A 14,036-nucleotide genomic window follows, 5' to 3' on the forward strand; every position below is an offset into this window, starting at 1 on the left:
CCAATTATGTCCACACAGCAATACATTTTATAGAAAATGTATTTCATTTCAAAATTTAGGTCAAATCAACTTCATCTATTTTCCACAATTTCGTCCTTACAAGTTCTCTCCTCACATAATAATGTTCCATGTAAACATATGCTTATGTCATCAGCCATGTAACTGTGGTTGTAAAGTAGCTTAATTAAAGATCCATTCAATACATGACCTTTTCCACTTACCTCAAGCACTTTCAATGCTTTTCCTTAATGAACAAATGAATTATGCAGTAACCTAGGCTCAGCCAACAAAAGGCATTTGCTGCCTAAAGTGTTTGCCTAAATAGCACTGAAGAGCAGGCCTACCTTTTAAGTGGAGAAGGTACCTCTGTTCGTTTTGTGGTAAGTGTCTAGCTTAATTTAATTCAATAATCCCGGTAAATGAAATAAATCCCTTTTGGGACATCCATTCCTTGAGTAGGGAGATAATATAAAATGAGGTTCACAGAGAAAAAATTAGGACATTATGGTTGATTGAGCTTTTACAAAAAGCAGAAATATTAATACAGAGATATTCTTTATGTTTATAATTTTGCAATAATGAATGAAGGCATCCATGTGGAAAACAATCAGCGCACAAAATGGATGACAGTGATTGTGAGGCTTAGTGAAAGAATGCATTAGCATTTTCACACACTCCCAATGCAAATTGTTTCACTTAAACTTTTTAAATACCATTTTGTGTTCGGACTTAATTTTAATAAGTTTGCAGATAAGGAAGCATAAGCATGGACTTCAAAGGCAGATTGTGAGTTTCGGCATCACATTTATGCACTATTTGGTTCATGAGAGGAAATTGAAAAGAATGAAAGGACATGATCTGCTCAGAGAAATAATGCATTTTGTGCTGAATTGAGATTATTTAAATATAATAAAAAAATATCCATATCAAACATTAATTTGAATTCAATAGAACTGCTTGTATAATTGAATGCACTACTCTGCACAAATTAAAATGGGCCTTTCTGGAAGCTGGCGCTGCTTAAATTCAAACTGTTTTACTTGCACCCATGCAATTCTATATGTCTGAAACCGATTCAATAAAAACACTTGCACTGTATATATTTATATGTATATATGTATACATGAAAATATATATGTATTTGTATGCCTATGTTAAATTGAACATGAATACATTTGTTTGTGTTTGTTTTGTTGTTTGTTTGTTTGGAGTTTGTGCGACTTAGCTAAATACCCAAACACATTCATATGATCAATACTTCTCCAGGATTTTTTATTTTTATTTTTTAAAATAAAAAGTCTATTTTTTGTCTGTTATTGCCCCATATTCTGACACAAATACAAAGTGAATTTGAGTATTAATTGTCCTAAAGCTGCCAAATACTTAAAACAGCACCATTCAAGCTTATGATCATTTTGCAAATGGCTGAAGGACTTCAATTCATTAACTGTGTTCTAGTCAATGATCTCACTTTAAATAATGAGCCTACTGTAAGTCTAATTCTGCTATACCTGTGTATCACCAGACTGAGCTGTTTTATTTAACCCCCCCCCCCCCACCACCACCACCACCACTTCCTCCACAGACTTATCACTTGTTTCCTGCAACTGCAGCCTCTTGTAAGTCAAATTGATTGAGTCGTCCTTGAACATCTGTTGTTCAGCCAAGCCTCAAAGGTAATCCCGCTAATGGCCCTCTAAGCTATCCACATAAACACACACATAAATAAAAATGTTTCCAAAGAGATTTGGTCATTGACTTGCTGCTAATCAATTCTGCAGCCACATCTGTTGATGAAGGTTTGGGAAGTACAGAGCAAGATATATGTAGCGATCAATGCCTGGCACTGGGCTGGCTGGGCAGTGAGTGACAGTCACAGCTCCACCGGGAGTCAACATTTACACACAGATGGACCGGGCCCGTCGGATGTCTTGGCAAAAGGCTGCTGTGTGCACACAGACACAGACACACACACTCAGCAGTGAAACACTGACCGACAGAATGTTGTCCATCAACGACACAAGAGGGAAAATTACGGGCTTGTGTGAAGCGGAGTCAATAAAGTGAAGAAGTGGCATTCCATAATTTGAGCTGCTAAGCTCTGGCGGCAACTGATATGACTTCTGTTGGATGAATGCCACTTCAGAAAGCCAGTGTTTCAAGATTTTAGAAAAAAAAAAACAAGGAGTGGGGCGGGGGGAGGCTTTTCAAATGTGACTGACCCTGAACATTTTTTACAATTTGTCTCCAACATTTTTTTTTTTTTAACTGTACCAACACTTTCAGTTTAACAAGAGGGGATAAAAAAAGATCATATCCCAAATTGAGTGGTATAATGCTTTATACAAAATAAACGCTGAAGTCGCATGAACAATTAGTGCATCTAAAAACTGCATGGTTAATCATAACAGCCACATTCCACATTGGGCCCACTATGGTTGTGATATTTTCACATATGTATAATCATAGTTCATTTTATATGTAATCAAAATACATATGTCTGGTTAGATCCAATGAACCGACAGCATGGCTTCCTACTTGTGAAGAAAGACAAGCACTAAAGGACTGAACCCTACCTGCTGCCTTCTCGCAACGATACTTGTGGGAAGACAGCCAGAAATTCTCCAACACCTGAGCTTCCAGCAAGAAAAATATCTGCATATGACAGACCAAGCTGAGCTTTTTTGGATCACTCCTGCTGCCAAGCAATATTCATAAATTTAATTTCCAATCTGCTCTCCTTTTATTAGTTTGGGTGTTATTAAATGAGATTGCTTCATCTTAATATATTTCCAGGGCCTGCAAATGTGTCTAGGAGCTGATATTCAAATTCAATAACATGGCCTGTACTTAGTGCATGGCACTAATAAATGCCAATGCATGATGCATATGAAGATGTGGCTCAGCGAAGATGTCACGGTGGGCAATAATAATGCTGTGAATGTCCTTCAGAGGTGAGACATGCCTCTCTCCACCCTTGAGCTCCACTGTTTATATGCCTGAAGAACCCAGGTGACCTACATACAGAGGCAGGATGGAAATACTGCGGAGAAGAGAGGCGGCTGTTCATATTTCCCTGCATTTTATTAACTAGACTTGACAAATCCCTGAAGAATGTAAACACAGCCTCGATGCTGTACGTCACAGAGTAGACTGTGCAAATCATCACTATGTGACTGACCTTTAACCCATCTGTCGGACAGTGGAGGAGACTGTTCTCCTCCTTCCATCACTGAACTGACTTTGTTGCAGGAGAACAAATGACCAAGTTGTGACAGTGCATAGCAGTAGCTTGGGTACAGCGTCTCACCTCTTGGCCTCTGCAGGGTTGAAACTTGACATCTCTCCCTTTTCGCTATTTTGCCACTGGAACCTGATAACTGCTCTTGCAAAGGTTGCAGCTTAGGAAGCTTAGCTGCAGCAGTGAGTGACCTTTACTTTTATTATGAATATTTCTATTTCATCATTATTATAGAGTGAAATCCGTGCATATGATCAGCACAATGGATTTCTTTTTCATTAGCTGTCTAAAATGCCAGTCAGTGAATGGAGGGGCAGCCGGGGCTGCATGCCAGACACCCCCTTCCCATTTACCACCCAGCTCCCCCAGCGGAGGGATCTGACAATAGGAATTAATATGCGCGGAGCTTTCCCCTCTCCATTTGTTGGCTGAGGTTTTCCAGGCAACTTTATCGGGGGTAACATTATCGAGACCTTCGCCGAGAGCTTCTTCATCATGCTCACATCCCAGTCTGCCTAACACTTGTCACTGTCAATCACAAGGTGATAATACACAGATGATTCTCTCATTTGGTTTAATAAAATCTCCAGGCTTATTTGAACTTCAGTCATTACAGCAAATAATTGCTGCATTGAGGTTTTGGCCAGGCCATCGCCTCAGGGATAAGGAAAGACTATTGCCATATGAAAGATTTTGCTGATGTTTTTTTTAACCTTTGGTCCCCAGTTGTTCATATTTCTAAAATGAATATTACATTTAAATCTAGATTTGGCTTTCTTTATTCAAACTAACATTGTTATTACATATTATCTGGACACAGAGTCATCTGTTTTCACTTTTTTGCGTCTGCGCTGTCAAGACAGGTTTCACCAGGGGCTGCCAATTGTAATGTTTAACTGTCATTTAAACCAAATTGTAGATCTGAATCTGTGTGCCTAAAACTCTCTGAAGGAATCGAGTGACAGAAGGGAACATATTTCATCTTAAATTTGAATTCTGGCGCCAGCTGAATGAGTATAACAGTAAAATGCTGCTGAAACTGCAAGATATAAATCTCTGCGAGAGAAACAACCAGACAATAAAATATACCATCGCATCATTAATCTACATGGCAAATAATAATAATAATAAAAAAATGGACCAGATGCCGATATGAAGCTCTCTGTTCTTTTGTTTATATTGGAGTTGCAGCAGATTGTCTCTCAGCTACACTACAGTCACTCAAAAATTTGTCTTAACACAGTCTTGACTAATTATGCCTTTCAATTCCAAATATATGCATACATATTGAGTTTAGATACATGATAATATTTAACTCCCTGCAAAACATCAAATTATATATTCATGTTCACTTGATAGAAAATTTCACTTTTAATTTTTTTGGAGTATAAATAAAAATCCAGATCCAACGGTCACATATTGAATTAGCTAATCCAATCTCACCACTTTAATTACATTCATTATTACATTTGTTTGACCAAACAAGGTCACAATAGTTGACTAGATCAAGAATCAATGGCAAAGACAAAAAACTCATTACAAAAGCAACGGTGTGGATATTTGCACCCTTGTTTGTGTCACACACTTCAGCTCAATGTCGATGAAGGTAAAGCAGGCATAAACTTATTTGTTTTGCGGTGGTCTTTGATTTGTACGAGTCAAAAGAATGATGATGACCTTGGTAGTTGGCTGCCCCAATAAAGAAGCAGGACACTAATTACCTTTGTCAGTGAAGTGTACTTGGGACAATATACAATCAGATAACAATAATGGAGTCAATAATTTGTATTTACTCTGAAACTTGGACAAAGTAATTTCTCCCAATTAATGCAATCAGCCATGCATTAAATGAGTTTTTTTTTTCCTAACCCAGAAAAATAATTAGGTGTAATTGTTTGGAAATCAATCAATCAAAGAGAATGAATTGCCAATGAAGCGTGGTCAAAACTAAAGAAATGTGTGACACAGATGGCTTGGATGAGCCTTAACCTCAAGGGACTTCTGCTGTGCAGTACACCGAAACATTAAAAACGAAAGGCAACTGGAAAGTGGATCATGTTCACCAAAGTGCCCCCAAACACTTCTGACGGGAACTTTTTGTCAACAGATGTCAAAACTTAAGTGAATAAAACACACAATCAGATCATTTGACTTCGAGTCAGCCTACACAGTAGAACAAAATCATCATCGTTATCATTTAGACTAAAAGTGATTAATAATTACTAGGTTTTTTAAACCGGGGTTCAGTTGATGTTTTGAACAATAAATTCAGAAGCCGATATAAAACTGGTTAATGCATTTTACAAAACACACATCATCTGCAATTTCACACTACTTCATATTTTATAGGCTGATCCAGGAAAACGCTGCTTATTTGGACGGATGTGTTTGATAATAAATAAAAAGTAAGTTATCCATCCTTGTGTGTCACAGTAGGAAGCGCACAGGTGTGATTAAAAGGCCACTTCCAGGAAATTTCAATTTTTCCAGGCTGGGTCGTTCACTTATTCCCAGGGAGGCGATTTTTCAGAGGAAATTATCGACTTCTTGTCAATTGAGCCCAAAGAATATTACCAGACATTATGGTTTGCTTTTTTTTCTTGTTCCAAATAAGAACAAACAAACAAACAAACGCAGGGTCATTTTAATTTCGTCGCCGTGTTCCGTCAGGTGCTTTTATTTTCTCAGTGCACCTTCTCTTTTTCAGTGACGGAAAGATCAGCAAATCAGCTGCGAAAACGTCACATCCGCGGGACCAATCAAAATACGTATTTTTCGAGCAGGGAGCCGCCCTCATGTTAAGTTAGATTGAACTGCAGTTTCTGTGTCTGTCAAATTATTTAGCTAGCCAACATTAGCCGGTTAGCCGGGATGACACCCAGAGGAATGACAAGCTGGAGAGATCAGTCACCCTGAAAAAAAAAAAAAAATACCCCAAACAAAACACATTTATACCGCATCTCACGTTCATATCTCTGTTGAAGGGGGCATTTATAAGAACTTAAACCAAATACGGTGAGTCACACCACTAAGGTTGTTTTACGTGCGAATGCTAAACGAAGTTGTTAGCTGTAGCACGGCTAGCTTCCCTAAGCTAATGCTGCAGATGTCAGAAAAGTGAGTAAACGGTGAGACAGCGTCAGTGTGTGAACATTAACGGTGACTGCTCTTTGTGAGTCGACTGATCAGCCCGTCACATTTTCAGCTGCCAGCAAAATTTACACAGGTTTTCACCACCCAGCGTTTTGCCGAGTTAGCGCTGTAATCATAAGCTGCGGCGAATAACAACACGATAACTCGATAGCCTGGAAGCTATTTTTACTGAAGAGAAAGCACAAATGCCTTTTCTGTTATCACCATGAGACCTCCCCCCTCTCATCTTATTAACTAAATACTGTAAACTTTAAACGTCGACAACAGTAACACGACTGTCGTAGTTAGCATACTGCATAGAAACGCTCACTTAGCATGAAGCTAAACTGTTAACACTCCTTCGACTAAAACGATTTTTGAAGCTAACTAGCTTCGGGAATCGTTAACTTTCCTCGTTTCGTCACTGTGTTTTGATAACGACAGTCTAGTTGCAACGAACGATGGTCTAGTTTGAGCTAGATGACAGTCTCCCAACATTGGTTGCTCGATTGTGTGTGTTTACAAGTTGTTTCATAGATGGTCATTGGTTTCACGTGTGTTCTTTCTGTCATGGCAGCGGATGGCTTGGGCAGCAGTTGTTGTGGGACCTTCATAAAAGAGGAAACACCCATCTGAACCTATGAATAAGTAATGAACTTAAACCCCTTCTGGAGCATGTCTGCCAACACAAGCCGTAAGGTAAGCACTTTGAATGGCAGTGTGAGGAAACAGTCCACGTCAAGCTTTATTGTGTCTAAGCACATGTAGGTCTGCAGAAGACCTCGCCTGAAATCTGATGCTCATGACATATGCTTTACAACACTCGGCATGAGATTGGTGTTAAGTTTTTACTGCCCAGTGATGGTGCTTAGTATTTATATGACAAAACATTTCATGGGGACTTTACTCCATTATTAAAAAGTGCTGTTCCAATCATGTTTTAACTGTCCACTTAATTTAAAATAATATGTATGGTCAGGCTTAAGGAAGATCACACATGAGCTGACTTTATTAAAAGAAGGGCCGGTTAGTCAAAGGTCTTATGCCACGGTGGTTTAAATTTCTCTCCTAAAAAATTGGACCTTGTATGAATTTACCTAAAAATCTTGCTTAATTGGGATTGTTAACAAGAACAATGCTACACACAATGCTTTATTAATTATGCTGGGAGGAGAAAAATCACTTAATATAGGACACTATAAAATAACACTATAGATTTAGGTGTATATACTCAAAGCTTGTGAAGTATTATTAAAATATACTTGTCATTTGATCACAATTGGCTGGTAATACATTTAAGTTTTTTGCCTAACATTTTGGCATGGTGGTGCGATTTTTGTGACATAGGATAGAGGCTAACATTGTACTTTGAGCGTGGGTCAAATTTCAGGTCCTCCCTGCATACCCAGGAGAGCATTACAAAAACTTTGTTGTCAGTCTGACTTAGAATATAATGTCTCGGTCTGTTGTATTAACGCACAATTCACTGCCGAATTCCAGGCATCTCTGTAAGAATCGTCAGCAGTAACCCTAACCCATTCTGACACATTCCTGGCATCACACAGTCATGTGCTCATTGTATACAGTGACACTGCATGAAGGCTCCTCTCACCAATATCACTAAGATGTAATGATAGCTGTACTTGAGAGCATGCTATTGTCTGGACACTGCTTCCTGATTGCAGGATAGCTGCAAACAAGATGGGCATTGTAATCTGAGAGGTTGGGCTCAGCATGTGATAACTACCTTGGTTAACAGTGTGCTTTTTTTTGGCATATCTAAAATGTTTACAGCTCATGTGTTGAAATTCCTGTTTATGTTTTTCACACTAAACAGCAGAGACCTGACAACGAGGACCAAAGTGGGCACGGGGAGCAGAGAGCCAGCCCAGCCCGACTGTCCTTTGGCAAAAAGCAGCTTCCCCCTATTCCTAAGAATGCCACACCCATTACTAAACCTGCATCATTGGGCACTCCAGTCCAGTCAGCCAATGGCACACATGCCTCATATGGCCCTTTTTACCTGGAGTACTCTTTGCTTGCTGAGTTGTAAGTACTGATCCAGCATCAGAGGGAAAACTTGGGTTGATTTGCTTTTATTATCTGGTTTGTCATGCTGTGCTCTATGTTATGCTTATTATTATTATTATTATTATTATTATTATTATTATTATTCCCTCTAAAACCAACAGACATCATTGGTATCCGATGAGCCCTGCAGTATCGCATGTATTTTCATTTCCCTAAAAACAAAATGGAATGTATACATTTTTACTCCCTTTTATCTTTAACATGTGACCTGCAGCACACTAGTGATTAAGCAGAAACTCCCAGGAATTTATGTCCAACCATCCTACAAGTCGGCACTAAGTAAGGACACTCCCATACCTTTCCTGTTCAATATTTTATCCTTGGATAAATTAAATTCCCATTCCTTCTGAAATAATGTAATCAATCAAACATTGTCTGCAGTGCTCCTATACTCTACATTAAATCTAATGTTGCTAGCAAATTCTGCTTTCACTTGTAACATTTCTTTAAATATTTCTTGGTTTTTATCATGACCATTATTCCTGTTCATAAAAGTCAAGATTCTGAAATGGCATGTGTCTGTCCAGTGTGGTTTGGAGTCATATTCATCAGACACGGCTTGTACCAGGATGGAGTCTTCAAATTCACCGTGTATATCCCAGATAACTATCCGGATGGAGAGTGTCCTGTGAGTAGTGTAATTTTTTTTTTTTTTTTTACATTTGTTTGAGACTGTCAAGACAAAATACAAGCTTGTCGAGTGATTTTTAGTGGAAGAAAAAAAGCTCTTCTTCACATAATTATTGCAGCATTTCTGACTATGTTCAGAAACCCAAACCCTTTTAACGAGTCAGAATAGAACCATTTTGCCATCCGAATTCAAACTGATTGAGTTATTACATCATGTGCTTAATTTCAGAAATTAGTGTTTGACATCCCTGTCTTCCATCCTCTTGTTGACCCTGTGTCTGGAGAGCTTGATGTCAGAAGAGCTTTCACCAAATGGAGGTCTGTTCTGTCTCTACACTTGTGGAACTCATTGTCTTTAATGTCTTGTTGGCTGTTGCAAAAAACAAAATTATAATTTTTTTCCCATGGTGTGTTTACTTTAATGGAAAGTCTGTGAAGAGTTTATTGTGGACCAAGTAGCATTTGTCAGAGTAATTTTGAGGACAATGAAAACATTTTCAGTATGATGTTTAAATTGGAGTATCTTGGAAAATGAGACCAATCTTGAGAACAGTTCTGTGGTTCTGTTTGTTTAGTAGTTAGAAAAGTCAAGAAAAGGTTTATCTTCCCAGCAAAAACGTATAGTGGAAATGCAAAACCGTGTGTCTTGTTCATGTAGACGGAATCACAACCACATCTGGCAAGTTCTGATGTATGCACGAACAATTTTCTACAAGATCAACACCACGGAACCACTCAATCCTGAAGCTGCTGTGCTGTAAGTGAAATGACACAACTGATATTATTAAGAGCAGAGCAGAATTGTATGAAATCAGTTTCTGACTAAACTGCTGTATGGCATTGTGAAGTATTGCTAGAAATGGCCAACAATTTGTGTAATATTGAACAAGTCATAGTGTTTTCACGAAGTACAGCTTACTTAAACAGGCAATTACTTAAAAAGGCTATTCTTAATTTGTTGTCATTGAAAATGACTAGACTAACAGAGAAAAGCAATTCATTTGTCAAAGAAAACTATTTTTCTCTTTCAGATATGAAAAGGATGTGCACTTGTTCAAAAGCAAAGTAGTGGACAGTGTAAAACTATGCAACAGTCATCTGTTTGACCAGCCCAAAATAGACGATCCCTACGCAATAAGGTTGGTGAAGCGTCTCCATTTTTAACTTTTCACTACAAAAAAATCAACTTGTAATTGTTAGTGTGTGACTGATGACACGTTGAATGGTAAGACGCTCACTCTGCCACTCTTATTTGTTGGCTACAGTTTTTCTCCTTGGAACCCAGCTGTTCATGAAGAAGCGAAAGAGCGGATGTTCACATACAAAGTAAGTTTTACCAAAAGTACAAATGTTTACTGCCTCAGACTGGAAAGATCCCACCATCCTGCAGCTCTCCTTCCAGATAAGAAAAAAAAAAAAAAAACCCCAAAGGCTTTGCTTTAGATAGTGTTGAGCGCCTTGATTGGTCGAGCCATTCCTGTTGCGTAACTGTTAATTTGCCTTGTTGTCTTAGAGACGGCCTGATGATCACCACAAGGGAGCGCAGGTGTCAGGGCTATCTTGGGTGAAGCCTGGAACGACGCAGCCCTTCAGCAAAGATGACGGTCCTTCCCAGAGCTGAGCCTGCAGTGCAGCTGCAGTGGCCACTAGAGGGAGGCACAAGCATTAGCTGCCACACCACTGGCAAGCCTCCGCTCTTTATGTGAACTGGATCCTTGAAACAGTTGGGAGAACTTAATATTAAATCTCCACGTTATTGCTCGGCTTTAAAAGCTTTTGTAGGCATCTTCTCAAACAGCTTTAGAATAAGGAAACAAAGTATGTATCATATGTAAATCAACGATGACAAATGGATGTCTCAGCAACGTCATTTAGGCCGTGACGCAATCAAAGAGCTTTCTCATTTATATTTTCGGATCCACGCACATGTTGGGCTAGGTGATAACATGCTGTCCCAAAAGGAGCTGAAAAGTATGAGCAGAGCAATTTGCCTTCATACGGTGACTGTAGTGGAGCTATGAGATCTGAACCACTTGCTGAAACTGGCTCAGGACTGTTTATTTGTCAGACTTGGGAAATATCTTAATTGCCAGCCACTCCCAGCACCCAGTTAGGCTGACATGAAATTTTTATTTTTGTCTCTTATTGGGAAAATGATTTTTTTTTTTTCTTTTAATTCTGTATGTCTTTTATTGTCTTACATAGTCCCTAATATATATATCTATATATAAGCAGAGCAGGCAAGTATGGTTTAAAGAAATGCTAAATAAGTTCACTTATTTTATTGTCTTATTTTTTTTTTTATATATATATAATTTTGAGTGTTATATGTACCTTTTTGGGTTATTAAAGGTTTGATGTGTAAATAATGGATGCTGTGCTAAGGTTTGACTTTAGAAGACGTGTCTACACCACTGCTTGGGTTTTCTAAGTGAATGTTTGGTTTCCTTTCTTTCCAAACGTTATTGAAGTACCCTCACAGATCTTTACTTCACTATTCAAAGAAATGATTGCAGGGTTCCTAGTTAGTCTGAAATAAATCATCTATTTTGGTAAGATTTAGTTTCTGAGCAGCACAAAACATGTGGAAATTCAAATCAATGACAAGAATTAGCCCCTTACTGTTGGTGCCAGGCCGAAGTCAAGCATCTTTACCTGTAAAGGGCCCTTGATTAGTTTATAGTCGTCATGCCCGGTGAATTTCAATAATATTAAATTATGGATATGGAATAAGTATGAAATTCTTAAAATGTGTTGGGGGTTGTGTGGGCATCGAATTCGTCTACATCATAATATCTGATATGGTGCTGAAACCTTTTGGATCTATTTATAGCCTGTTTGTAAGGCAATGGGCTTTGGCATCTTCAGTGAGTTTTAATGTGTTCTATATGGAACCATTCCTGTGCTGTTTTGTGAAAGATGTTGCTGCATAGAGGATGAGATATAAATGCTTTTCTCTGAAATCAATAAAAAAAAAAAAAGATAAATCATATCATTCTTTTTGTTGTCTTGCTTTTGAACGCAGATTTGCCAAAAAGGATTAATTTACACCATTTATCCCTGAAGCAGACTGTAGACTCTGAAGAGACCCAGAAACTAGATTTAATGAAAAGTTTTTGTCTTTGTACATAAATTATAATTTTTCATGTGCCAGTCTCTCCTCTTTTTGGCTTCGGATGATATCAGATCTGTAGGTGTCCCTCTTAGAAGATCAGTGTTCTAAAAAGAACAATCAATTATCTTCTGTTATAGGCAGAAAATTGATTGAGGGACATAAGAGTTTCTTAACAGCCTCACTGACTAGATGTAGAGCTCTGGATTTAGACACAGGTCCCTTTTAATGTTGTAAACTTTTCAATTAAAGCATTTGCCAAATGAGCAAAATGTGTTATACGTCCATGCCCTATGAGATTATAGAATTTTATAGTCTGAAGGTGTGCTGAAGGCAGCAGTCATGAACATAATAAAGTGATTTTGTTTGTTTGTTTTTTTTGGGGGGGGGGCGGAGTGGGGCGGTTAGGGCAGAGTCGGCCAGCAGAGGTCGGTATGCCCCCACAGTGGGGCAGGCAGCACTCCCACTCCTGTCACGTTTGCATTGAGAAGAGACTCAACTCCATGTGCTCAAGTAAAACCTCCCCTGATTGGCTCTGGCCCGAACGCGGCCATCTTATGCACTCTGTCAACACGGGGACTCTGCGAACAAATCCGGGCTTTGACGGGCCGCTCAGCGCCGCCGACCGGACGAGGCGCTTTGCCGAGAGCGCAAAAACGGCGCGACGCGGATTTTAACCCCGCGACGAAACGCGACGTTTGGGCAAGTCGTCGGCGGGCCAATCACAGGCCGGGGCACTAATATGCAAATTGCGTGTGTTATCAGAGTCACGTCAGCAGCGGCAGCAGCAGCAGCGGTCGAGCCGCCGCTGCGCCGTCGTGGTCGCCAGCAGGAGTACAACTAACAACACAGGCACAACTTCGCCCATAACACTCTGCCTACATTGACGCCCGGAGTGGCGCTTTCCTGGTTCGTTTCAGGTAAGAAATCCAGCGCGTTTTTGTTTTTTGTTTGTAATTTAGTGTGATTGTTTCATTTTATTTTTGTATTTTTGCGTTGATTTATATCTCAAAGATGATTTGGACTCGCTCTGGGCTCTGTCTTGTCTCATTCCGGGTAGGAAGCTGTCAAATTTCTGACAGTCAAGTCAGCGGGGCTCGCCTCAGCTGTCTGATGACACACCGCCTCGGCTCAGTGTGTATCTTGAGAAATAAGACTTGTGTGTATGCGTGTTTATTTTTATTTTTTTATATTTTGTGTCAATAATTTGGCATGTAAAACTAATATTGAAACAGGCAGACAAAAACAAACGCCACAGTACTTTCCTTTCCAGTTTTAACTGGCTGTGACTCTGGAGGAGTCGGGGGTTTCTCGGCCATGGTGGTCCTGAATTGACAGCGACCGGCCCGGACTCAAGTCAGGACCGCACTTGTAAAGGTGGACTTGGTGCCCCCCCCCGAAAAAAAAAACAAACAAAAAAACAAACCGGGTCCACTTGTGAAATGAAAACGAAACTCCCGTCGAAGAGAACAAAGTGGTCGCGTTCATGAAGGACACCATCACTGCCGACCTCTCCATCCATCTCCGGCCTCTTCACCCCCCCAACCCCCCGCCTCCTCCTCCTCCTCCTCCTCCTCCTCCTCTTCCTCACTGAGGAAGCGTCGCGACAGTGACGACACCTTTTTGAATCCTGTGACTTCCAAAGTGGAGCTCGAGCTTCGGAGCGCGTGTGACTTATCTCAACTGCCCCCTCGAGGAGGAGGAGGAGTGGAGGTGGAGGAGGAGGAGGAGGAGGAGGGGGGGGGGTAAGTGAGGTGGTGTCGGGGGGGGGGGGGCAAACATTTGAAATGTCCCACGTGCATTCATTTTGTTGGCGAGCACTTTGCGCTT

The 14,036-nt window shown here is 39.9% G+C and overlaps 2 protein-coding genes across 6 annotated transcripts in view; both read left to right on the forward strand.

Annotated features, from left to right (window-relative positions):
- Nucleotides 1–6,104: 6,104 nt before the first annotated feature.
- On the forward strand, nt 6,105–12,057 carry aktip (akt interacting protein). Of its 2 annotated transcripts, none has more exons than XM_029498244.1 (10): nt 6,105–6,256; nt 6,951–7,072; nt 8,211–8,422; nt 8,679–8,743; nt 8,992–9,092; nt 9,324–9,412; nt 9,753–9,851; nt 10,126–10,233; nt 10,360–10,420; nt 10,608–12,057. In XM_029498244.1, exons 2-10 carry the CDS (start codon nt 7,025–7,027, stop codon nt 10,713–10,715), a joined length of 891 nt encoding a protein of 296 aa, XP_029354104.1. In that variant the 5' UTR covers nt 6,105–6,256; nt 6,951–7,024; the 3' UTR covers nt 10,716–12,057. The 2 variants fall into 2 exon arrangements, with proteins under 2 accessions (XP_029354104.1, XP_029354105.1); XM_029498245.1 differs by having other exon boundaries at nt 8,214–8,422.
- A 949-nt stretch (nt 12,058–13,006) lies between these two features.
- The window catches only part of chd9 (chromodomain helicase DNA binding protein 9), a 60,952-nt gene continuing 59,922 nt past the window's right edge, over nt 13,007–14,036 (forward strand). For all 4 annotated transcript variants that reach the window (XM_029499155.1, XM_029499156.1, XM_029499157.1 and 1 more), the window contains exon 1: nt 13,007–13,126. The gene's annotated coding sequence lies outside the window, so the exon portion shown is untranslated. The remainder of the gene's footprint in view (nt 13,127–14,036) is intronic.

Source organism: Echeneis naucrates, chromosome 3, assembly GCF_900963305.1.
Source record: "Echeneis naucrates chromosome 3, fEcheNa1.1, whole genome shotgun sequence".
NCBI lineage: Eukaryota > Metazoa > Chordata > Actinopteri > Carangiformes > Echeneidae > Echeneis > Echeneis naucrates.

Bases quoted from the DNA above. Each gene is read 5' to 3' on its own strand.
- aktip (XM_029498244.1), top strand. From the start codon at position 7,025: ATGAACTTAAACCCCTTCTGGAGCATGTCTGCCAACACAAGCCGTAAG. The intron at 7,073-8,210 runs GTAAGCACTTTG...CACACTAAACAG, and splicing joins CTGCCAACACAAGCCGTAAG to CAGAGACCTGACAACGAGGA. The intron at 10,421-10,607 runs GTAAGTTTTACC...TTGTTGTCTTAG, and splicing joins AGCGGATGTTCACATACAAA to AGACGGCCTGATGATCACCA.